The sequence below is a fragment of the Oncorhynchus mykiss genome, chromosome 4, assembly GCF_057628025.1.
Source record: "Oncorhynchus mykiss isolate SJ-2025 chromosome 4, ASM5762802v1, whole genome shotgun sequence".
Taxonomy (NCBI): Eukaryota; Metazoa; Chordata; class Actinopteri; order Salmoniformes; family Salmonidae; genus Oncorhynchus; species Oncorhynchus mykiss.
Genome location: NC_143025.1, coordinates 789,594 through 815,717, shown reverse-complemented (window position 1 = coordinate 815,717; position 26,124 = coordinate 789,594). Strand labels below are relative to the sequence as shown.

At 45.1% G+C, this 26,124-nt stretch overlaps 2 protein-coding genes across 3 annotated transcripts in view; one reads left to right on the top strand and one right to left on the bottom strand.

The window, feature by feature from the left end:
- The first annotated feature begins 517 nt into the window (after nucleotides 1-517).
- Nucleotides 518-5,188, top strand: LOC110521133 (uncharacterized). The gene is made up of 2 exons (XM_090230808.1): nucleotides 518-1,973; nucleotides 2,012-5,188. Exon 2 carries the CDS (start codon nucleotides 3,790-3,792, stop codon nucleotides 5,161-5,163), a length of 1,374 nt encoding a protein of 457 aa, XP_090086934.1. The 5' UTR covers nucleotides 518-1,973; nucleotides 2,012-3,789; the 3' UTR covers nucleotides 5,164-5,188.
- The window catches only part of tbc1d2b (TBC1 domain family, member 2B), an 82,685-nt gene continuing 60,733 nt past the window's right edge, over nucleotides 4,173-26,124 (bottom strand). For both annotated transcript variants that reach the window (XM_090230806.1, XM_090230807.1), the window contains 10 exons: nucleotides 23,738-23,917; nucleotides 23,472-23,582; nucleotides 21,712-21,902; nucleotides 19,203-19,272; nucleotides 16,387-16,551; nucleotides 12,456-12,715; nucleotides 10,170-10,287; nucleotides 6,729-6,914; nucleotides 6,084-6,205; nucleotides 4,173-5,654 (listed from right to left, as the gene is read on the bottom strand). In XM_090230806.1, the coding sequence (XP_090086932.1) occupies nucleotides 5,459-5,654; nucleotides 6,084-6,205; nucleotides 6,729-6,914; nucleotides 10,170-10,287; nucleotides 12,456-12,715; nucleotides 16,387-16,551; nucleotides 19,203-19,272; nucleotides 21,712-21,902; nucleotides 23,472-23,582; nucleotides 23,738-23,917 (1,599 nt within the window). In that variant the 3' untranslated portion in view covers nucleotides 4,173-5,458. The remainder of the gene's footprint in view (nucleotides 5,655-6,083; nucleotides 6,206-6,728; nucleotides 6,915-10,169; nucleotides 10,288-12,455; nucleotides 12,716-16,386; nucleotides 16,552-19,202; nucleotides 19,273-21,711; nucleotides 21,903-23,471; nucleotides 23,583-23,737; nucleotides 23,918-26,124) is intronic.

Sequence of the window (26,124 nt, the reverse complement as noted above, 5' to 3'; positions counted from 1 at the left end):
TATGACTGCAATGGATCATACTATATTCTGCCGTTGTTGTGGTAAGTGGTACTGTAGCAATGCATCAAGCTACTACAGTCCACACCTCTGATACACTACATTACCAAAATGATGTGGACACCTGCTCGTCGAACATCTCATTCCAAAATCATGGGCATTTTTAATTTGGAGTTGGTCCCCCCTTTGCTGCTATAACAATCTCAACTCTTCTGGGAAGTCATTAATATGGAGTTGGTACCCCCTTTGCTGCTATAACAATCTCCACTCTTCTGGGAAGTCATTAATATGGAGTTGGTCCCCCCTTTGCTGCTATAACAGCCTAAACTCTTCTGGGAAGTCATTAATATGGAATGGGCCCCCCTTTGCTGCTATAACAGCCTCCACTCTTCTGGGAACATTGCTGTGGGGACATGTTGCTGTGGCTGAATGGAAGCATTAGTGCGGTCGGGGCACTGATGTTAGGCGATTAGGCCTGGCTCACAGTAGGCATTCCAATTCATCCCAAATGTGTTCGATGGGGTTGAGGTCAGTGCTCTGTGCAGGCCAGTGAAGTTCGTCCACACCGATCTTGACAAACCATTTCTCTGGACCTCGCTTTGTGTATGGGGCGTTGTCATGCTGAAACAGACTGAACCAGGTTTTCCTCTAGGATTTGCCGGTGCTTGGCGCCATTCTGTTTATTTTTATCCTGAAAAACTCCCACCCTTAACGATGACAAGCATACCTGTAAGATGCTGCAGCCACCACTATTCTTGCGAATATGAAGTGGTACTCAGTGATGTGTTGGGTTTGTAGCAAACATAACACTGTGTTCAGGACAAAAAGTGAATTGCTTTGCCACATTTTGGGCAGTTTTTCTTTAGTTCCTTGTAAACTGGATGCATGTTTTTTTATTCTGTACAGGCTTTCTTCTTTTCACTCTGTCAATTGTGGAGTGACTACAATGTTGATCCATCCTAAGTTTTCTCCTGTAACCGTTTTAAAGTCACCATTGGTCTCACGGTGAAATCCCTGAGCAGTTTCTTTCCTCTCTGGCAACTGAGTTAGGAATGAGGCCTGTATCTTTGTAGTGACTGGGTGTATTGATACACCATCCAAAGTGTAATTAACAACTTCACCATGCTCAAAGGGATATTCAATGTCTGCTTTAAAAAATATATTTAACCATCTACCAATAGGTGCCCTTCTTTGTGAGGCATTGGAAAACCTCCCTGGTCTTTGTGGTTGAATCAGTGCTTGAAATTCACTGCTCGACTGAGGTACCTTACAGAGATGAGGTAGTCATTCAAAAAATCATGTTAAACACTAGTATTACACACAGAGTGAGTACATGCAACTTATTATGTGACACATTTGTACCCCTGAACTGATTTAGGCTTGATGTAACAAAAGGGTTGAATACTTATTGACTCAAAACATTACAGCTTTTCATTTTTATTCATTTGTAAAAAAACACAATTCCACTTTGACATTGTGTTTAGGCCAGAGACAAAATGTGGAAAAGTCAAGGATCCTTTCTCTGTAGAAAGTACATAACAGCATTAAGACAAATGTGCACAGTAAGCTATAACAATGTTTATTAGGTGATGATGATCATACAACTCATATAAAATATTTTGTGTTGATAGTGGGCCATTTCGGTCACGATCAGTTGAATACGAATTCTGTGGAAATGATATTCAATATTCATAGATATAAGAGAAAGTGTCCTGGCGGTTTTGTGGAAGGTTGCAAATGGCACTAGATGATTGTGTGTGTTGCTTTAAAAAGAGTGTTAGGATTGAGGAGTGGTCATGCACAGGGTTAGACACACCTCCATCCTTTACAACAGCAATAACAAGGGAGTGGGATAGCTTATGGAATACAGAAAGAAACCAGCTGAGATACAAGGTGATACAATACTTGATCAAAGAAATTAACATTGGAACAAATACAAAAAAGTGATTGGTCAACAGGAAGGGTATGGTGTGAAGGTAAAGTGATTGGTCAACAGGAAGGGTATGGTGTGAAGGTAAAGTGATTGGTCAACAGGAAGGGTATGGAGTTAAAGTGATTGGTTAACAGGAAGGCTATGGTGTGAAGTTAAATTGATTGGTTAACAGGAAGTGTGTGAAGTTAAAGTGAGTATAACCTGTGTTTTTAATGCTGGGTGCAATCCTGTCAAACAATAAACCTATATAGGTAAGCGAAACCATGGTAACATGATGGATGGGTACAGCACTCAACTCGACATCAGACGGTTCCTAGAGAGACCAGCTCTCAGAGAAAACACACCTCTCACAGTACAGTAAGACAACATTTCATTGTTTATATTGCATTGTGCGACACCACAATTCTCAATTTGTATAAAAAAAAAGTCACATTCGATATAGTTGGCCACTCAATAATCTAATACTAAATTAAGTGGAAACATTCACTGAGGGGACAAAACATTAGGAACACCTGATCTTTCCATGACAGACAATCCAGGTGAAAGCTATGATCACTAATTGATGTCACCTGTTAAATCCACTTCAATCAGTGTAGATGAAGGGGAGGAGACAGGTTAAAGAAGGATTTTTAAGCATTGAGACAATTGAGACATGGATTGTGTAAGTGTGCCATTCAGAGGATCAATAGGGAAGACAAAATATTTAAGTGCCTTTGAACGGGGTATGGTAGTAGGTGCCAAGCACACCAGTTTGTTTCAAGAACTGCAACACTGATGGGTTTTTCATGCTCAACAGTTTCCTGTGTGTATCCGGAATGGTCCACCACCCAAAGGACATCCAGCCAACTTGACACAACTGTGGGTAAGCATTGGAGTCAACATGGACCAGCATCCCTGTGGAACACTTTAGACACCTTGTAGAGTCCATGCCCCAACCATGTGAGGCTGTTCTGAGGGCAACAGGGGGGTGGGGATGCAACTCAATATTAGAAACTGGTTCCTAATGTTCGGTCTAGTCAGTGTAGATGTGCCGAAACATTTCAGAACAAATATCGAAGAAACAACATTTGATGGGTCTGGAAAGCACAAAAATAAGTGAAGAAAAAGTAAAGGGAAAATGTAAACAGGAAGAGAAAGACAGGTGATACTCAGACTAGTAGATTCCCTCATAAAATGTCCCCTTATTAACACCACGTGATGGTGATATGACAGTATGTTACCGCAGAGGGACTTGAAGCTGTGCAGAGTACAATAACTCCTGCCCTGTGACAGGGTTGAGGTGAATCCGGGTTCTGCCTCTGTTCCTCATCCTTCGTTCAACGGGAAGGGGAGGGACAGCATTTCTGGAAATGTACTGGAGTCTGGAATGATGGACTATTATTGGTCCAAGGTTTCTATGTAAAGCGCCAATCAATAGACGTTTTGGTAAAAGTGGTTCAAGTGCTTCGTAGACAGACAGGGGCTACCAACAAGGCTTGCTGGTTACTGTATAGTATACTGCAACAGCATAGTCTCCTACAAAACCAAACTGGAAACAAGAAACACACCTACCTATACTTTGAGAGGGCTATAGCAGTCAGGTTATCTACGAATACAAATCAGTCCCTCCTCTCCAAAAGAGCACAATGATTTATTAGAAAAATACTGATTCAGATTGGCATGATCCAGCTCTGCAATCACAGCTGTATGGCTGTGGGACAGAATAACACTGTGGTTGTCATGTCAATCTCTCAGCTCAATGTCCCTCAGCCACAACAAACAGATTAACACATTTACAAAAGATTGGAAGTAATTGAAAAAACATTTGGCCAAGAGTGCTTTGATCCACAACAGGCCACAGGGTTCAGCATGTGGAGAACATGGAGCTGACAGGTCCAAGCCACAGGGTTCAGCATGTGGAGAACATGGAGCTGACAGGTCCAAGCCACAGGGTTCAGCATGTGGAGAACATGGAGGTGACAGGTCCAAGCCACAGGGTTCAGCATGTGGAGAACATGGAGGTGACAGGTCCAAGCCACAGGGTTCAGCATGTGGAGAACATGGAGGTGACAGGTCCAAGCCACAGGGTTCAGCATGTGGAGAACATGGAGGTGACAGGTCCAAGCCACAGGGTTCAGCATGTGGAGAACATGGAGGTGACAGGTCCAAGCCACAGGGTTCAGCATGTGGAGAACATGGAGGTGACAGGTCCAAGCCACAGGGTTCAGCATGTGGAAAACATGGAGGTGACAGGTCCAAGCCACAGGGTTCAGCATGTGGAGAACATGGAGGTGACAGGTCCAAGCCACAGGGTTCAGCATGTGAAGAACATGGAGGTGACAGGTCCAAGCCACAGGGTTCAGCATGTGGAGAACATGGAGGTGACAGGTCCAAGCCACAGGGTTCAGCATGTGGAGAACATGGAGGTGACAGGTCCAAGCCACAGGGTTCAGCATGTGGAGAACATGGAGGTGACAGGTCCAAGCCACAGGGTTCAGCATGTGGAAAACATGGAGGTGACAGGTCCAAGCCACAGGGTTCAGCATGTGGAGAACATGGAGGTGACAGGTCCAAGCCACAGGGTTCAGCATGTGGAGAACATGGAGGTGACAGGTCCAAGCCACAGGGTTCAGCATGTGGAGAACATGGAGGTGACAGGTCCAAGCCACAGGGTTCAGCATGTGGAGAACATGGAGGTGACAGGTCCAAGCCACAGGGTTCAGCATGTGGAGAACATGGAGGTGACAGGTCCAAGCCACAGGGTTCAGCATGTGGAGAACATGGAGGTGACAGGTCCAAGCCACAGGGTTCAGCATGTGGAAAACATGGAGGTGACAGGTCCAAGCCACAGGGTTCAGCATGTGGAGAACATGGAGGTGACAGGTCCAAGCCACAGGGTTCAGCATGTGAAGAACATGGAGGTGACAGGTCCAAGCCACAGGGTTCAGCATGTGGAGAACATGGAGGTGACAGGTCCAAGCCACAGGGTTCAGCATGTGGAGAACATGGAGGTGACAGGTCCAAGCCACAGGGTTCAGCATGTGGAGAACATGGAGGTGACAGGTCCAAGCCACAGGGTTCAGCATGTGGAAAACATGGAGGTGACAGGTCCAAGCCACAGGGTTCAGCATGTGGAGAACATGGAGGTGACAGGTCCAAGCCACAGGGTTCAGCATGTGGAGAACATGGAGGTGACAGGTCCAAGCCACAGGGTTCAGCATGTGGAGAACATGGAGGTGACAGGTCCAGCGTAGCAGAGAGTGGGGAGTATGTGGATATATATTACTGGTCATCATGGTGGGTCATTACTCATGACAGCGTCTGTTTGGTCTGAAGGTGGGCGGGATAGCCAGGCTAGGGCCCTGATTGGCTGGAGTCTGCAGGTGATACGATAGAATCACACAGACCTGGATCCTGATTGGCTGGAGTCTGCAGGCACTGCACCCTGACAGGCTGTGTGCTAGTTGTCGCTACAAAGCTTGCGTGCGTGCGTCGGGGGCCGTGGTCAGTCTCTCTACTGATGTGCTAGTTGGCCTGGGCCCTGATTGGCTAGTTGTCCTCCTCATCGTCGCTACACAGCGCGCGTGCGTCGGCGTGTGTGTCTCTCTCTCTGAGGAAGGTTTGTCTGATGGCCTCAAGCTCTGTCAGCTCTAGTCTAACCTTCTCTAGATGGAAGGTCCTGCGGTTAAGGATCTGTCTCAGGGGGAACGGATTCATGTCCACAAACGCTATGCTCATCAACTTCCTGCAGGGAGGGAGAGAGACGCACACAGATACACATGACACACAACAGACTTCAAATTAGTTTTCATATTTGTCAAGAAAGTCAACATTAGACTTGATCAGCATCTACAGTAAACACAGTATTACGGGTCATTCTAATGAGTCAGACAGACATGACTCAATACGCAGAGAGACAGACATGACTCAATACGCAGAGAAACAGACATGACTCAATACGCAGAGAGACAGACATGACTCAATACGCAGACAGACAGACATTACTCAATACGCAGAGAGACAGACATGACTCAATACGCAGAGAGACAGAGATGACTCAATACGCAGACAGACAGACATGACTCAATACGCAGAGACAGACATGACTCAATACGCAGAGAGACAGACATGACTCAATACGCAGAGAGAATTCGGTAGGTTGAGAGTACTGTACCTCCAGTCCAGGATAGTTATGGTGAAATAGCGGAGGTACTTGAAGATGGCCATGGAGTCCTGAAGCTTCAGAAACTCTTCCTCCTTGTACTTGAAGAGAGCGAGGGCGAAGCGGAAGATGATCTGTGGAGAGACAGAGCCATGAAAGTCACTGTAAAATGACACCCAAGTCAGCTTCCTATGACAGATTAACGCTAATTCTAAACCTGAAAGCTCGCTACCCTTTGTTTTCCTCCGGAATTGAAGAACAGATCATCCCGTCTTCAATTTGATTGATTATTTACGTTAAAAAAAAAGCTAAAGTTGTATTAGGAAAGTAGTTTGAAATGTTTGGACAAAGCTTACAGGTAACTTATGAGATATTTTGTAGTCACGTTGCGCGAGTTGGAACGGGTGTTTTAGCATCGTTTGCTTTTGCCGTAAAGCCTTTTTGAAATCTGACATATTGGCTGGATTCACAAAAAGTGTAGCTTTAATTTGGTGTATTGCATGTGTGATTTCATGAAAGTTAAATTTTTTATAGTAATTTATTTGAATTTGACGCTCTGCATTTTCACTGGATGTTGGCCAGCGTCCCTTATCCCAGAGAGGTTAACCATCCTATCATCTTACGTTGTTAACCATTCTACCATGTTATCCAGCCTACCTTGGGTCCCTCGTACAGGAAGGCATCCCAGATCTTGAAGAGGAGGTCAGAGTTCACTGAGTCTACGAAGAGGACCAGGAACCAGTTGAAGGTAATGAGGGAGGAGTCAACCTTGTAGAGGTCAAAGTGGGCGTGGAGTCTGGGCAGCTTCTCACTCAGCAGGTCCTTAAAAACACGCTGGTCCACCTAGAGGTGAAATAACATACAGGGGTCACCTCAGTCCCTAACCCCAACAATAATTCAGCAGGTCCTTGAACACTCGGTGGTCCTCAGAGAGGACAGAGAACATACAGACATCAAACGTTCAGCCAGCTGCACAGACCCACTGGCATTAAACACAGCATGTGTGTCCATGTTTGCTGATGATTCAACCATATACCCATCAGCAACCACAGCTAATGAAGTCACTGAAACCCTTACAACAAAGAGTTGCAGTCTGTTTTGGGTGGCCAGTAATAAACTGGTCCTGAACATCTCTAAAACTAAGAGCATTGTATTTGGTACAAATCATTCCCTTAGTTATAGACCTCTAGACCTACTTGTTGTTATCTTAGATTGTAAACTGTCATGGTAAAAACATATAGATTCAGTGGTTGTAAAGACCGTAACAAAGAGATGGTCTGCATTTTGGACACCACGAAGCAAGTCCTGCAGACTCTAGTTTATCTTATCTTGATTATTGCCCAATCATGTGGTCAAGTCCTGCTAAGAAAGACCTTTGCTCTTCATTGTAATCAGAGGGCTGATATAAATACTATGCATGCCAGTCTCTCTTGGCTAAGAGTTGAGGAGAGACATCACTTATTTTTTACAAGAAACATTCATGTGTTGAAAATCCCAAATTGTTAGCATAGTCAACTTACACACAGCTCTGACACACACACGTACCCCATCAGACATGCCACCAGGGGTCTTTTCACAGTCCCCAAATCCAGAACAAATTCAAGAAAGTGTACAGAATTACATAGAGACATTATTGCATGGAACTTCCTTCCATCTCATATTGCTCAAATAAACAGCAAACCTGGTTTCAAAAAACAGATAAAGCAACACCTCGCGGCACAACACCTCTCCTCTATTTGACCTAGATAGTTTGTGTGCGTGTGCATTGATATGTAGGCTAATTGTGCCTTTACATTTTTTAATATGTAGTTCTGTCTTTGAGCTGTTCTTGTCTATTGATGTTCTGTATTATGTCATTCTGTATTGTGTTTGTGTGGAAGAGCTGCTGCTTATGGAACAGCTAAGGTGGATCCTAATAAAATACCCTCTGGATGCTCTAGTGTAGTGGTTAAATTGTGCTTACACTAAACATTAGGGGTTCAACCGGTGTTCTTCTGAGATCCTCGAAGAACCTCAGGGTTCTTGGCAATGAAAAAACAGCCCCAGAAGGTTCTTCAAATAACTTCTTAGGAAGTGGGGTTCATCAAGGAACCTCCATCAAGGAACCTCCATCAAGGAACAACAGTTAAGGTAAGTTGGGTTGATGTTTGCCTCTGAATATGTATCGAAATAATTTGTATAATAAAAAAAATAAAATAATGAATAACGAAGACAATTAAGGGCTTTAAAAAATATATATATTTTTTTTTATTTAAGGGGAGGATCAATTTAATATTGCAGAAAGAATGTTGCTTCCATCAATGTAATTGTCTGCATCCATTCCAATTCCAATAAATATATACAGTGGGGCAAAAAAGTATTTAGTCAGCCACCAATTGTGCAAGTTCTCCCACTTAAAAAGATGAGGCCTGTAATTTTCATCATAGGTACACTTCAACTATGACAGACAAAATGAGAAAAAGAAATCCAGAAAATCACATTGTAGGATTTTTAATGAATTTATTGTCAAATTATGGTGGAAAATAAGTATTATAGTAGTGTATATCTCACTAGGTCAGGGTATTTAAGCCTCCATATATCCACTAATTCCAATATATCCATGACATTCATGATTTCCTTAAGTGCCTGAGGGTGATAGTTTGTAGTGTGATTTCCTTTCTGGTCCATAGAGGTATTTAAAACCGTATTAAAATCTCCCACCATAATAATAGAGTCTAGTGTTGCTTGTAGGGTTGATAAATGAGTTGATAGATTCTTATATATATTTTCAAAGAAGCTTGGATCATCATTATTCGGACCGTATAGGTTAATAAGCCATATCTGATCTACCTTGATCTGTTTGGACATTTGGATCAAAATTACTGTTAATTAAAACCATCACCCCTTTTGAATTTCTTTGCCCATGGGAGAAATATATTCACCCCCCAGTCCTTTTTCCACAAAACTTAATTTAAAATTGTTGAATGGGTTTCCTGTAAACAATAGATATTATAATCCTTCTCTTTTAGCCAGGTAAATACTGATCGCCTTTTCAATTTTAACTGGCTATACTTATTTCACCACTTACCATAATGAGACAACTTTCAATTCTATTTATCAAAATATATGTTTGTAAATGTACCATTAAAAAAACAACATGATGACTGAGTATCTATATAGCTGTACCATTATATTTGCATTGCTACTAAGTAAACCTCCAATGGGTCCCCACTATTCCACCCGCTAAAACCCCTCCTCATCCTGAGTTGGGTTGTCATCCCAATGCCCGGCAGACCATCCCCGACCCCCCGGATCTCAGAGCCCTGAAGAGACCGGGATCCATCCTTCGAAAAGAGCACACAGTGCCATTTACAGAACAGAAGTAGATGAACCGCAATACGCATTTCCATCGCCCTCACCTCGATTTGTATTATATACAGCCATCAAAAGAATATATATATATTTTAAGAATCCTGTTTCTTGTTTTCCATAATTAGCTATTCATATTTGTAGTAATGTAGGCATTTTATAAAAAGGATTTTACCTCTCACCAGTCTCGCCATTACCAAAATTACATTATTGCAAGTAATTATTATATTAGCAAACAATTGTTGTGAATCATCCTCTATTGTCACTAACATCTTTTACTCCTTCTCAACAGTTGTGGGATACGCACATACACACACTCGGGGTGTTGGTGTAGTAGTGGTGTAGTAGTGGTATAGTAGTGGTGTAGTAGTGATATAGTAGTGGTATAGTAATGTACCTGTGATCCCAGCAGGGTCTTGGTGTAGTAGTGGTATAGTAGTGGTGTAGTAGTGGTATAGTAGTGGTATAGTAGTGTACCTGTGATCCCAGCAGGGTATTGGTATAGTAGTGGTATAGTAGTGGTGTAGTAGTGGTGTAGTAGTGGTATAGTAGTGTACCTGTGATCCCAGCAGGGTCTTGGTGTAGTAGTGGTATAGTAGTGGTGTAGTAGTGGTGTAGTAGTGGTATAGTAGTGTACCTGTGATCCCAGCAGGGTCTTGGTGTAGTAGTGGTATAGTAGTGGTATAGTAGTGGTATAGTAGTGGTGTAGTAGTGGTATAGTAGTGGTGTAGTAGTGGTATAGTAGTGTACCTGTGATCCCAGCAGGGTCTTGGTGTAGTAGTCCTGGGGCATGAAGACCTCCACGATAGTGATTAGACACCAGAAAGCATCCTCCTGGTCCAGGTACAGCAGAGCTATGGCTGCCAGCCTGGAAGATGAGAACACTGATGATCATAGCACTGACAGAAGATTAGGGAAAACAACAGGTTGGGAACAGCACAGGGTCAGCTGCGGTGTTGAAAACAACATATATAGTAGCACCTCTAGTTATCTGGAGTGGTACGGAGAGCGTGATCACACAGTCGTCCGGAACAGCTGATGCTCTCATGCATGCTTCAGTGTTGCTTGCCTCGAAGCGAGCATAGAAGTAATTTAGCTCGTCTGGTAGGCCCGTGTCACTGGGAAGCTCGCTCCTGTGCTTCCCTTTGTAGTCTGTAATAGTTTGCAAGCCCTGCCACAGGGGCTTTGATAGTTCGTCGGTGGGCATAGCAGGATTTCTTACAAGTGTCCGGGTTAGAGTACCGCTTCTTTAATAGTGGCAGCTCAAGCCTTTAGCTCAGTGAGAATGTTGCCTGTACGTACAGTCACTGTGGGGAATGACGTTATCAATGCACTTGTTGATAAAGCCAGTGACTGATGTGGTGTACTCCTTAATGCCATAGGAAGAATCCGGGAACATGTTCCAGTCTGTGATAGCAAAACAGTCCTGTAGTGTAGCATCTGCTTCATCTGACCACTTTTTTATTGACCGAATCACTGGTACTTCCTGCTTTAATTTTTGATTGTAAGCAGGAATCAGGAGGATAGAATTATGGTCCATTTGCCAAATGGAGGGCGAGGAAGAGCTTTGTACTCTGTGTGTGGAGTAAAGGTGGTCCAGAGTTATTTTTCCTCTGGTTGCATTTTTAACATGCTGATAGAAATTTTGTCAAGCGAATTTAAATTTCCCTGCATTAAAGTCCCCGGCCACTAGGGGCGACACCTCTGGATGAGCATTTACATGTTTCCTTATGGCAGAACACAGCTCATTGAGTGCGGTCTTAGTGCCAGCATCGGTCTGTGGTGGTATGTAGACAGCTACAAAAAATACAGATGTGGTCTACAGCTTATCATGAGATACTCTACCTCAGGCAAACAAAACCTCGAGACTTCCTTAGATATCATGCACCAACTGTTATTTACAAAAATACATAGTCCACCACCCCTTGTCTTACCAGACGCCGCTGTTCTATCCTATCCTCTATACAGCGTTTAACCCGCCAGCTGTATGTTGATAATATCATCGTTCAGCCACGACTCCGTGAAGCACAAGATTTTACAGTTTTTAATGTCTTGTTGGTAGTTTAATCTTCCTTATAGGTTGTGGATTTTATTTTCCAATGATTTCATGTTAGCTAGTAGATCGGAAGGTAGTTTATTCGATAGCCTACGAATCCTCAGAAGTCACCCCGACCTCCACCCTCTATTTCTCTGTCTTCTCTTCATGCAAATTACGGGGATTTGGGCCTGTTCCCGGGAAAGCAGAATGTCCTTCACGTCGGGCTCATCGGACTCATTAAAGAAAAAAAAAGCTTCTGCCAGTTCGTGGTGAGTAATCGCTGTTCTGATGTCCATATAGGGCTGTATGTCCACATACAGCCCTATATACTAGTAGTATGACATATAGCCCTATATACTAGTAGTATGACATACTGCCCTATATACTAGTAGTATGACATATAGCCCTATATACTAGTAGTATGACATACTGCCCTATACACTAGTAGTATGACATACTGCCCTATATACTAGTAGTATGACATACAGCCCTATATACTAGTAGTATGACATATAGCCCTATATACTAGTAGTATGACATATAGCCCTATAGCCCTATATACTAGTAGTATGACATATAGCCCTATAGCCCTATATACTAGTAGTATGACATATAGCCCTATAGCCCTATATACTAGTAGTATGACATATAGCCCTATATACTAGTAGTATGACATATTGCCCTATATACTAGTAGTATGACATACAGCCCTATATACTAGTAGTATGACATATAGCCCTATATACTAGTAGTATGACATATAGCCCTATAGCCCTATATACTAGTAGTATGACATATAGCCCTATATACTAGTAGTATGACATATAACCCTATATACTAGTAGTATGACATACAGCCCTATATACTAGTAGTATGACATATAGCCCTATATACTAGCAGTATGACATATAACCCTATAGCCCTATATACTAGTAGTATGACATATAGCCCTATAGCTGTAGTAATAGAATGGTAGTCGTACTGCAGTAGTCATGTACCTGTTGAGTCCCTGGCAGTATCCTATGTCAGGGTTCCTCCAGGAGAAGGCTAGCAGGACATTACGTAGTTTCTGTATTCCGTCGGCGCCGGGGGAGGAGTAGTGTTTGTTGTTAGGTAAGGTCCTCAGCAGGTCAAGCTCTATCTGTTTGGAGGCGGGATTAGGCTTGTCTCTGGCCACACCCAGTAAGGTCTCGTAGTAGTTTGGAGCCAGGCTGTCACGGAACTTCCTGGTGTGGTAGGACACGCACCAGCGCCACACCTGGGAAGAGGGTGGGAGGAAGTCATTGATTAATTTATGCTTGCACACCTCAATTTATTTTGGGCTGGGAAAACTCTGGATTTATTGGTTTAAAAAAATAAACAGTGTCCAAAACCATATTTAACAGGTAAGCCGGACTCATATCCCTGAGCACGTTTGCCACATTTCATCCCTGAGATGAACATATCAAGAGAGATAAACATGTGGCCGTTATAGCGCCTCTGAGTGTTTGATTTGTTGAGTCTCGACAGTGCTGAAATATGATGAATATCCGTGTTGGACTTATATGCATTTATGTGCCAGACCTCGCCCACATGAATATTTATTGGTCAGTAGCAGCTGTGAAGAAAATGTTGAAGAGACAGCCTTGAATATTAGAATATTATCTTGTCTTTGGTGTCATTACCAAGCACAGGCAGTAACCAAGGAGTGTTTCAGACATGAGGGGAGGCGTCATGACCTCCTCAGGACCATCTGTCAGAACGCCCAGAATATGTCCTCTAAGTTAATATGGGGAGACACGTGTAGGAACCAATGAATTATGTTTATGTAGGTTTAGATAGCAGTACATAAGCCTCTATATGTAAGGAACTCCCTAGAGAGCACATCAGACCGGGACTTTGTGTATCTAAGGTTGACTGTGACCTCTCCAGCTTGCTGACAAAGACCGATTAATTTAATATTGACTTAAGAGTGTTCCGTGTTGTACGTCCACGACACAGCCATGTTGTTTGAGATGCTATCTTGGAAAAACATAATTGGTGAGCGCTTGGTCCATAGATTCCATGTATCAAGTTTTGTGCAGATTGGTCATTTGGTGGCAAAGGAGAAGCGTTTTAAGAGTTGTTCATAAAATTCAAAAAGGCCATTTACCGGAACGTATGGGTCCTTTTGGAGAAAAAAAAATCTATATTGTGAGGAAGGTGACCTACAGAATATAGCGAATTTTAGGACTAGCTCGAAAGGAATATTAAGGAGATCGAGCTTTCAAAGTTTAATTTTGAATAGCTTGTTATAGCGCCACCATATGGCCAATTGCCATGGCGTCGCATGACAGGGTTGCAACCCCCTAGGCCTTACCATCTCACGGGAATTAGCATTTTTTTCACCGATTGGCAGAAGAAGGAAAATAATAATCAACGGCAACAAATACAACACAACAAATACAACACAACAAATACAATAGGGTCTCACCAGCTTTGCATTTAAGCTGCAAGCAGCATTGCCAGAGTTGAGGAAAATGAGGAAAAATGAGGACAAATTGGGCACATTGCCCTAGGACCAGTTACTTCTGTACTGTTTACCACACTTGCCAAATATCAGAAGACAAAATCAAACTGATGCTTTGAAGGTATTTTGGATTATACTCAATGATGTTGACGACTTTATACGTCTCCTTCTCCAGGACCGCTGTACCGGCAACAAATATGGTACTGTAGCATCTATGTTTTTAAATGCAAAATGTGTCTGCTATGAGCCAATGAGCTTGCATTAATATTTTTTCCTGTTCAACAGCCGCCACCATGCAGTGAAACTCAACGACACTTTACAGGTCAGCTAAACTCATATCCTGGAGCATGTGTGAAAAATGTTTATTGGTCAGTAGCGGCCAATGTTGTTTGAAATTCTAGCCTAGAAAAACAATTTGTGAGAGCTTGGTACATATAAATGCCATGTATCCAGTTTCATTAAGAAATAAAATATGGTTTCACTCAGCTATGCTGCTTGAACCCCTAATTAAACCATTAATCGGCCCAAGCAACCAACAACGAATCCATTCTGGAAAACAGTCCCACACCTTGATCTGAGAAATAAAACACTATTATTTTGTATACAGCAGTACTGAAAAAGTGTCCAATACATTTTTCCCATTGTGCACAATAATGTATATTGTGTTGTATCGTACCTTGTAGCGGAGGACATGTGGCTGTAAAGTATATGATATCGTACCTTGGAGCGGAGGACATGTGGTTATAAAGTATATGATATCGTACCTTGGAGCGGAGGACATGTGGTTATAAAGTATATGATATCGTACCTTGGAGCGGAGGACATGTGGTTATAAAGTATATGATATCGTACCTTGGAGCGGAGGACATGTGGTTATAAAGTATATGATATCGTACCTTGGAGCGGAGGACATGTGGTTATAAAGTATATGATATCGTACCTTGGAGCAGAGGACATGTGGTTATAAAGTATATGATATCGTACCTTGGAGCGGAGGACATGTGGTTATAAAGTATATGATATCGTACCTTGGAGCGGAGGACATGTGGTTATAAAGTATATGATATCGTACCTTGGAGCGGAGGACATGTGGTTATAAAGTATATGATATCGTACCTTGGAGCGGAGGACATGTGGTTATAAAGTATATGATATCGTACCTTGGAGCGGAGGACATGTGGTTATAAAGTATATGATATCGTACCTTGGAGCAGAGGACATGTGGTTATAAAGTATATGATATCGTACCTTGGAGCAGAGGACATGTGGTTATAAAGTATATGATATCGTACCTTGGAGCAGAGGACATGTGGTTATAAAGTATATGATATCGTACCTTGGAGCGGAGGACATGTGGCTGTAAAGTATATGATATCGTACCTTGGAGCAGAGGACATGTGGTTATAAAGTATATGATATCGTACCTTGGAGCGGAGGACATGTGGCTGTAAAGTATATGATATCGTACCTTGGAGCAGAGGACATGTGGTTATGAAGTATATGATATCGTACCTTGGAGCGGAGGACATGTGGCTGTAAAGTATATGATATCGTACCTTGGAGCAGAGGACATGTGGTTATAAAGTATATGATATCGTACCTTGGAGCGGAGGACATGTGGCTGTAAAGTATATGATATCGTACCTTGGAGCGGAGGACATGTGGCTGTAAAGTATATGATATCGTACCTTGGAGCAGAGGACATGTGGTTATAAAGTATATGATATCGTACCTTGGAGCGGAGGACATGTGGCTGTAAAGTATATGATATCGTACCTTGGAGCGGAGGACATGTGGTTATAAAGTATATGATATCGTACCTTGTAGCGGAGGACATGTGGTTATAAAGTATATGATATCGTACCTTGGAGCAGAGGACATGTGGTTATAAAGTATATGATATCGTACCTTGGAGCGGAGGACATGTGGTTATAAAGTATATGATATCGTACCTTGGAGCGGAGGACATGTGGCTGTAAAGTATATGATATCGTACCTTGGAGCGGAGGACATGTGGTTATAAAGTATATGATATCGTACCTTGTAGCGGAGGACATGTGGTTATAAAGTATATGATATCGTACCTTGGAGCAGAGGACATGTGGTTATAAAGTATATGATATCGTACCTTGGAGCGGAGGACATGTGGTTATAAAGTATATGATATCGTACCTTGGAGCAGAGGACATGTGGTTATAAAGTATATGATATCGTACCTTGGAGCAGAGGACATGTGGTTATAAAGTATATGATATCGTACCTTGGAGCGGAGGACATGTGGCTGTAAAGTATATGATATCGTACCTTGGAGCAGAGGACATGTGGTTATGAAGTATATGATATCGTACCTTGGAGCGGAGGACATGTGGCTATAAAGTATATGATATCGTACCTTGGAGCGGAAGACATGTGGTTATAAGGTATATCATGTCATATCGTACCTTGGAGCGGTGGACATGTGGCACCCCGCTCCTCATAAGGGCTTTGAGTTCGGGGCAGTGCACCATGTCTCTGTTCATAGTAGAGGAGAGATAGTTCTCCCACTTCACCCCCACTGACACCTCAGGGTCTGTTAGGGAGAGGGAGCACAGGTCCAGAGCCCTCACCTGGGGAGAGGAGGAAGATGATGATGAGTAAAAGGAGAGGAAGAGGGAGGAGGAGGAAGATGAGTAAAAGGAGCGGGAGGGAGGGAATAAGGAGAGGGAGGGAGGGAATGGACTACAGGAAGAAATCCAGCCCAGTCACGGACCAGGATGTCTTGCTCCCAGGCAGACTAAATAACTTTTTTGCCCGCTTTGAGGACAATACAGTGCCACTGACACGGCCTGCAACGAAAACATGCGGTCTCTCCTTCACTGCAGCCGAGGTGAGTAAGACATTTAAACGTGTTAACCCTCGCAAGGCTGCAGGCCCAGACGGCATCCCCAGCCGCGCCCTCAGAGCATGCGCAGACCAGCTGGCCGGTGTGTTTACGGACATATTCAATCAATCCCTATACCAGTCTGCTGTTCCCACATGCTTCAAGAGGGCCACCATTGTTCCTGTTCCCAAGAAAGCTAAGGTAACTGAGCTAAACGACTACCGCCCCGTAGCACTCACATCCGTCATCATGAAGTGCTTTGAGAGACTAGTCAATGACCATATCACCTCCACCCTACCTGACACCCTAGTGAGAATGCTATGTGAGAATGCTGTTCATCGACTACAGCTCGGCATTCAACACCATAGTACCCTCCAAGCTCGTCATCAAGCTCGAGACCCTGGGTCTCGACCCCGCCCTGTGCAACTGGGTACTGGACTTCCTGACGGGCCGCCCCCAGGTGGTGAGGGTAGGCAACAACATCTCCTCCCCGCTGATCCTCAACACTGGGGCCCCACAAGGGTGCGTTCTGAGCCCTCTCCTGTACTCCCTGTTCACCCACGACTGCGTGGCCACGCACGCCTCCAACTCAATCATCAAGTTTGCGGACGACACAACAGTGGTAGGCTTGATTACCAACAACGATGAGACGGCCTACAGGGAGGAGGTGAGGGCCCTCGGAGTGTGGTGTCAGGAAAATAACCTCACACTCAACGTCAACAAAACTAAGGAGATGATTGTGGACTTCAGGAAACAGCAGAGGGAACACCCCCCTATCCACATCGATGGAACAGTAGTGGAGAGGGTAGCAAGTTTTAAGTTCCTCGGCATACACATCACAGACAAACTGAATTGGTCCACTCACACAGACAGCATCGTGAAGAAGGCGCAGCAGCGCCTCTTCAACCTCAGGAGGCTGAAGAAATTCGGCTTGTCACCAAAAGCACTCACAAACTTCTACAGATGCACAATCGAGAGCATCCTGGCGGGCTGTATCACCGCCTGGTATGGCAACTGCACCGCCCTCAACCGTAAGGCTCTCCAGAGGGTAGTGAGGTCTGCACAACGCATCACCGGGGGCAAACTACCTGCCCTCCAGGACACCTACACCACCCGATGTCACAGGAAGGCCATAAAGATCATCAAGGACATCAACCACCCGAGCCACTGCCTGTTCACCCCGCTATCATCCAGAAGGCGAGGTCAGTACAGGTGCATCAAAGCTGAGTGAGAGGGAAAGGCAGGGAGAGGGACAGAGAGAGGGTCAGGGAGGGAGAGGGACATGGAGGGAGAGGGAAAGGTAAGGGAGAGGGAAAGAGAGAGGGTCAGGGAGGGAGAGGGACATGGAGTGAGAGGGAAAGGTAGGGAGAGGGACAGAGAGAGGCACATGGAGGGAGAGGGACATGGAGTGAGAGGGAAAGGTAGGGAGAGGGACAGAGAGAGGCACATGGAGGGAGAGGGGAAGGATGATAGAGGGACAGGGAGGAAGAGGGAAGGGGAGGTTGAGATACATTGACAGAGAGGGACGGAGAGAGAGCGGCAGGGAGTCAGGGATAGGGAGGGCAGGTCCAGGGAGTCAGGGATAGGGAGTGCAGGTCCAGGGAGTCAGGGATAGGGAGGGCAGGTCCAGGGAGTCAGGGATAGGGAGTGCAGGGGCATGGATACAGGGATAGGGAGTGCAGGTCCATGGATAGGGAGTGCAGGTCCAGGGATAGGGAGTGCAGGTCCAGGGAGTCAGGGATAGGGAGGGCAGGTCCAGGGAGTCAGGGATAGGGAGTGCAGGGGCATGGATACAGGGATAGGGAGTGCAGGGGCATGGATACAGGGATAGGGAGTGCAGGTCCAGGGATAGGGAGTGCAGGTCCAGGGATAGGGAGTGCAGGTCCAGGGATAGGGAGTGCAGGTCCAGGGATAGGGAGTGCAGGTCCAGGGATAGGGAGTGCAGGGAGACAGGGAAAGGGAGTGCAGGGAGACAGGGAAAGGGAGTGCAGGGAGACAGGGATAGGGAGGGCAGGGAGACAGGGATAGGGAGTGCAGGGAGACAGGGATAGGGAGTGCAGGGAGACAGGGATAGGGAGTGCAGGGAGACAGGGAAAGGGAGTGCAGGGAGACAGGGAAAGGGAGTGCAGGGAGACAGGGAAAGGGAGTGCAGGGAGACAGGGATAGGGAGGGCAGAGAGACAGGGATAGGGATGGCAGGGAGACAGGGATAGGGAGGGCAGGGAGACAGGGAAAGGGAGTGCAGGGAGACAGGGATAGGGAGTGCAGGGAGACAGGGAAAGGGAGGGCAGGGAGACAGGGATAGGGAGGGCAGGGAGACAGGGATAGGGAGGGCAGGGAGACAGGGAAAGGGAGGGCAGGGAGACAGGGAAAGGGAGTGCAGGTCCAGAGCTCTCACCTTGGCTACCAGCTTCTCCTCTTCATCATCCTCCTCTGGAACTGTTTTGAAGCCAAACACATCGTACTCACTGGTTGGATGGAGAGGGGAAATAATTGATTGAAATAACCTCACACAAGAGAGCAGGACAGCGTCGTCAGCCGAACAACAATCATAAAAGGTTAAGTACCTTGCTCAGGGGCACAACAGCAGTGAATAGAGGGTCAGTGGAAAGGTACTTTCAATATCCTTATACATTAACACAGTAGCATATATTGAATAGAGCAATATACTAATAAACAAGTCTTGTGACGCTATGACGCTGAAGTAATGGAGGTGCAGAACAATCCCTATCAAAGGGTGGTTTAAACCGGTTTGAACCCAAACAAGTACCAGTTTATATCATTCCTTTCAGTTATTTTTTCAACCTCTGAAATGTACTTTTCTTTTACATTTAGCTCAACATTAAATTAGTTCACCAATCAGTGTCTGTGAATTGGTCAAGCTATTTAAATGCATTAGACAAAACAGAGTGTATGGCTAAGTAGGCAGGCTACAGTAAGTCATCTTGTAACATCGTTGGTAGGCTACAGTAAGCCATCTTGTAACATCGTTGGTAGGCTACAGTAAGTCATCTTGTAACATCATTGGTAGACTACAGTAAGCCATCTTGTAACATCGTTGGTAGGCTACAGTAAGTCATCTTGTAACATTGTTGGTAGGCTACCATCTAGTAACATTGTTGGTAGGCTACAGTAAGTCACCTTGTACCATCGTTGGTAGGCTACCATCTTGTAAGATTGTTGGTAGGCTACAGTAAGTCATCTTGTAACATTGCTGGTAGGCTACCATCTTGGAACATCGTTGGTAGGCTACCATCTTGTAACATCATTGGTTGACTACAGTAAGCCATCTAGTAACATTGTTGGTAGGCTACAGTAAGTCATCTAGTAACATTGTTGGTAGGCTACAGTAAGTCATCTTGTAACATTGCTGGTAGGCTACCATCTTGGAACATCGTTGGTAGGCTACCATCTTGTAACATCATTGGTTGACTACAGTAAGCCATCTAGTAACATTGTTGGTAGACTACAGTAAGCCATCTAGTAACATTGTTGGTAGGCTACAGTAAGTCATCTTGTAACATTGCTGGTAGGCTACCATCTTGGAACATCGTTGGTAGGCTACCATCTTGTAACATCGTTGGTTGACTACAGTAAGTCATCTTGTAACATCGTTGGTAGGCTACAGTAAGTCATCTTGTAACATTGTTGGTAGGCTACCATCTAGTAACATTGTTGGTAGGCTACAGTAAGTCACCTTGTACCATCGTTGGTAGGCTACCATCTTGTAACATCATTGGTTGACTACAGTAAGCCATCTAGTAATCTAGTAACATTGTTGGTAGGCTACAATAAGCCATCTAGTAATATCGTTGGTAGGCTACAGCAAGTCATCTAGTAACATTGTTGGTAGGCTACCATCTTGTAACATTGTTGGTAGGCTACAGTAAGTCATTTTGTAACATCGTTGGTAGACTACAGTAAGTCATCTTGTAACATCGTTGGTTGACTACAGTAAGTCATCTAGTAACATTGTTGGTAGGCTACAGTAAGCAATCTTGTAACATCGTTGGTAGGCTACAGTAAGTCATCTTGTAACATTGCTGGTAGGCTACCATCTAGTAACACCGTTGGTAGACTACAGTAAGTCATCTTGTAACATCGCTGGTAGGCAACAGTAAGTCATCTTGTAACATCGTTGGTAGACTACAGTAAGTCATCTAGTAACATTGTTGGTAGACTACAGTAAGTCATCTTGTAACATCATTGGTTGACTACAGTAAGTCATCTTGAAACATTGTTGGTAGACTACAGTAAGTCATCTTGTAACATCGTTGGTAGGCTACCATCTAGTAACATCATTGGTTGACTACAGTAAGTCATCTTGTAACATCGTTGGTAGGCTACAGTACGTCATCTTGTAACATCGCTGGTAGGCAACAGTAAGTCATCTTGTAACAACGTTGGTAGACTACAGTAAGTCATCTAGTAACATTGTTGGTAGACTACAGTAAGTCATCTTGTAACATCATTGGTTGACTACAGTAAGTCATCTTGAAACATTGTTGGTAGACTACAGTAAGTCATCTTGTAACATCGTTGGTAGGCTACCATCTAGTAACATCATTGGTTGACTACAGTAAGTCATCTTGTAACATCGTTGGTAGGCTACAGTACGTCATCTTGTAACATCGTTGGTAGGCTACAGTACGTCATCTTGTAACATCGTTGGTAGGCTACAGTACGTCATCTTGTAACATCGTTGGCAGGCTACAGTAAGTCATCTTCCGAGTGACAGAGGGCTTTGCAAAGGAACTTTGTTGACATTTTTGTGGGACTGGAAAAACAACGCCCAGAACATAAAATAACGTTATTAACCAGTTCCCATACTTTTAAAATATTGGTTCTGTTTACGGAACAGTATAGATCAGGTGCTATCCACCTGTAGAGCGTGTGTGTGCGTTTACCTGACAGGGTGTGGCTTAAAGACGGCGTGTCCCGTAGGGTCAGTGTTGTTCAGTGCATCCTCCAACAGTCTAGAGATGACCTCCCTGGCAGGACTCTGTTCTGAAGAGGAACACACTGGGTTCTTCAGGTCCTGAAGCAGCACCAGGTACTTACTCTCAACCTGACACACTTTAGCCTCCAACGCCACATACTGGAACCCAGACAGACACACACAGAGAGGAGAGAGGAGGAGAGAGAGGAGAAGAGAGAGGAGAAGAGAGAGAGAGGCGAGAGAGAGGAGAGCGAGAGAGAGAAGAGAGAAGAGAGAAGAGAGAAGAGAGGAGAGAGGAGAGAGGAGAGAGGAGAGAGGAGAGAGGAGAGAGGAGAGAGGAGAGAGGAGAGAGAGAGAGAAGAGAGGAGAGAGATAAGCATAGTGAGCAATGTTGACAGGGCATGAGGGCAGCAGCTGAGGTTAGAGCTGCACTGACTTCTTCCTGGTTGTACACCCACACACCAACCAATTAAAACCATCCACACACCAACCAATTAAAACCATCCACACACCAACCAATTAAAACCAACCTCAGCACCAACCAATTAAAACCAACCTCAGCACCAACCAATTAAAACCAACCTCAGCACCAACCAATTAAAACCAACCTCAGCACCAAACCAGTAGTCCTGTACCCCAGTAGTATACACCAACAGCACCAAATCAGTAGTCCTGTACCCCAGTAGTACACACCAACAGCACCAAACCAGTAGTCCTGTACCCCAGTAGTACACACCAACAGCACCAAACCAGTCTTACACACCAACAGCACCAAACCAGTAGTCCTGTACCCCAGTAGTACACACCAACAGCACATAACCAGTAGTCCTGTACCCCGGTAGTACACACCAACAGCACCAGACCAGTAGTCCTGTACCCCAGTAGTACACACCAACAGCACCAAACCAGTAGTCCTGCAGCCCAGTAGTACACACCAACAGCACCAAACCAGTAGTACACACCAACAGCACCAAACCAGTAGTACACACCAACAGCACCAAACCAGTAGTCCTGCAGCCCAGTAGTACACACCAACAGCACCAAACCAGTAGTACACACCAACAGCACCAAACCAGTAGTCCTGCAGCCCAGTAGTACACACCAACAGCACCAAACCAGTAGTACACACCAACAGCACCAAACCAGTAGTACACACCAACAGCACCAAACCAGTAGTCCTGCAGCCCAGTAGTACACACCAACAGCACCAAACCAGTAGTACACACCAACAGCACCAAACCAGTAGTCCTGCAGCCCAGTAGTACACACCAACAGCACCAAACCAGTAGTACACACCAACAGCACCAAACCAGTAGTCCTGCAGCCCAGTAGTACACACCAACAGCACCAAACCAGTAGTCCTGCAGCCCAGTAGTACACACCAACAGCACCCAACCAGTAGTCCTGTACCCCAGTAGTACACACCAACAGCACCCAACCAGTAGTCCTGTACCCCAGTAGTACACACCAACAGCACCAAACCAGTAGTACACACCAACAGCACCAAACCAGTAGTACACACCAACAGCACCAAACCAGTAGTCCTGTACCCCAGTAGTACACACCAACAGCACCCAACCAGTAGTACACACCAACAGCACCAAACCAGTAGTACACACCAACAGCACCCAACCAGTAGTCCTGTACCCCAGTAGTACACACCAACAGCACCAAACCAGTAGTACACACCAACAGCACCCAACCAGTAGTCCTGTACCCCAGTAGTACCTTAACCTCCAGAGATCTCTCCCTGGCCTCAGCGTTCCTCAGTAGAATAGTCAGCTCCAGGATCTCCTTATTCAGGAACTTGTTCTGGGATTTATAGCCCTGAACACTGTCCTGAAATGGAAATAGCATTTTATAAGCATCATAAAAACTGTCATAACATGAGAAATAGGATATTAGCTGTGTTCAGTTGAGTTATTACAATAATCACAATAATTATTACTGTATGGTTCTGACCCCCCCCCCCCCCCCCCCAGCCCTGTTTGTACCTTAAGATTGTTTATCTCCTGTTGCTGGCTGGCGGGGGGTGGAGCTGAGCTGCAGTCCTGCAGCAGGGGGGTGGTCCCGTCTGCTCCCTGGGGGGGTGTCTGGGACAGTTTAATGATGACCTCGTCTTTGGCCTGGATGGTCTCCATCAGCATGCTCAGCTGCTCATTGATCTCCCCGACCTAGAAGGTAACCATAATATTAACCCTCACCCCACCTAGAGGATAACCCCAATATTAACCCTAACCCCACCTAGAGGATAACCCCAATATTAACCTTAACCCCACCTAGAGGATAATCCCAATATTAACCCTAACCCCACCTAGAGAATAACCACAATATTAACCCTAACCCCACCTAGAGAATAACCACAATATTAACCCTAACCCCACCTAGAGAATAACCACAATATTAACCCCAACCTAGAAGGTAACCACAATATTAAGCCTAACCTAGAGGATGTCCACAATATTAACCGTAACCTAGAGGATGTCAACAATACTAACCCTATATACAGGTGACTGGGAGGGCATCAGACACTACTCTGAGGTGAGATGGGCTATATACAGGGGATTGGGACAGGGTGACTGGGACAGGGTGACTGGGAGGGCATCAGACACTACTCTGAGGTGAGATGGGCTATATACAGGGTGACTGGGACAGGGTGACTGGGAGGGCATCAGACACTACTCTGAGGTGAGATGGGCTATATACAGGTGACTGGGACAGGGTAACTGGGACAGGGTGACGGGGACAGGGTGACTGGGAGGGCAATCAGACACTACTCTGAGGTGAGATGGGCTATATCCAGGGTGACTGGGACAGGGTGACTGGGACAGGGTGACTGGGAGGGCATCAGACACTACTCTGAGGTGAGATGGGCTATATACAGGTGACTGGGACAGGGTAACTGGGACAGGGTGACGGGGACAGGGTGACGGGGACAGGGTGACTGGGAGGGCATCAGACACTACTCTGAGGTGAGATGGGCTATATACAGGGGAGTGGGACAGGGTGACTGGGACAGGGTGACTGGGAGGACATCAGACACTACTCTGAGGTGAGATGGGCTATATACAGGGGATTGGGACAGCTTGTGGAAGGCTACCCAAAACTTTTGACCCAAGTTAAACAATGCTACCAAATACTATTTGAGTGTATCTAAACTTCTGACCCACTGGGAATGTGATGAAACAAATAAAAGGTGAAATAAATCACTCTCTACTATTATTCTGACATTTCACATTCTTACTATAAAGTAGTGATCCTAAGTGACCTAAAACAGGGATTTTTTACTCGGATTAAATGTCAGGAATTGTGAAAAACTGAGTTTAAATGTATTTGGCTAAAGTGTATGTAAACTTCCAACTTCAACTGTATGTGTGTGTATGGCGTTGATATGCATGTGTGTGTGTGTGTGTGTGTGTATGGCGTCGATATGCATGTGTGTGTGTGTGTGTGTGTGTGTGTATGGCGTCGATATGCATGTGTGTGTGCGCATGTGTTTTGTGTGTGTGTGTGCGTGTACGTGTGTGTGTGTGTGTGTGTGTGTGTGTGTGCGTGCGCGCGCGCGTTGTAGTGTCAGTGTCGTATGTGTGGTTAAGTTCAGTTAGTGTACATTGAACAAGACAGTCAGGGCATAAAATAAGGGATTCATGTATTTTGATTAACTGTTCAGCAGTCGTATGGCTTGGGGGTAGAAGCTGTTCAGCTGTTCAGCAGTCTTATGGCTTGGGGGTAGAAGCTGTTCAGCTGTTCAGCAGTCTTATGGCTTGGGGGTAGAAGCTGTTCAGCTGTTCAGCAGTCTTATGGCTTGGGGATAGAAGCTGTTCAGCAGTCTGATGGCTTGGGGGTAGAAGCTGTTCAGCTGTCTTATGGCTTGGGGGTAGAAGCTGTTCAGCTATTCAGCAGTCTGATGGCTTGGGGGTAGAAGCTGTTCAGCTGTTCAGCAGTCTTATGGCTTGGGGGTAGAAGCTGTTCAGCTGTTCAGCAGTCTTATGGCTTGGGGGTAGAAGCTGTTCAGCTGTTCAGCAGTCTTATGGCTTGGGGGTAGAAGCTGTTCAGCAGTCTGATGGCTTGGGGGTAGAAGCTGTTCAGCAGTCTTATGGCTTGGGGGTAGAAGCTGTTCAGCAGTCTTATGGCTTGGGGGTAGAAGCTGTTCAGCAGTCTTATGGCTTGGGGGTAGAAGCTGTTCAGCAGTCTGATGGTTTGGAGGTAGAAGCTGTTCAGCAGTCTGATGGCTTCGGGGTAGAAGCTGTTCAGCAGTCTGATGGCTTGGGGGTAGAAGCTGTTCAGCAGTCTGATGGCTTGGGGGTAGAAGCTGTTCAGCAGTCTGATGGCTTGGGGGTAGAAGCTGTTCAGCAGTCTAATGGCTTGGGGGTAGAAGCTG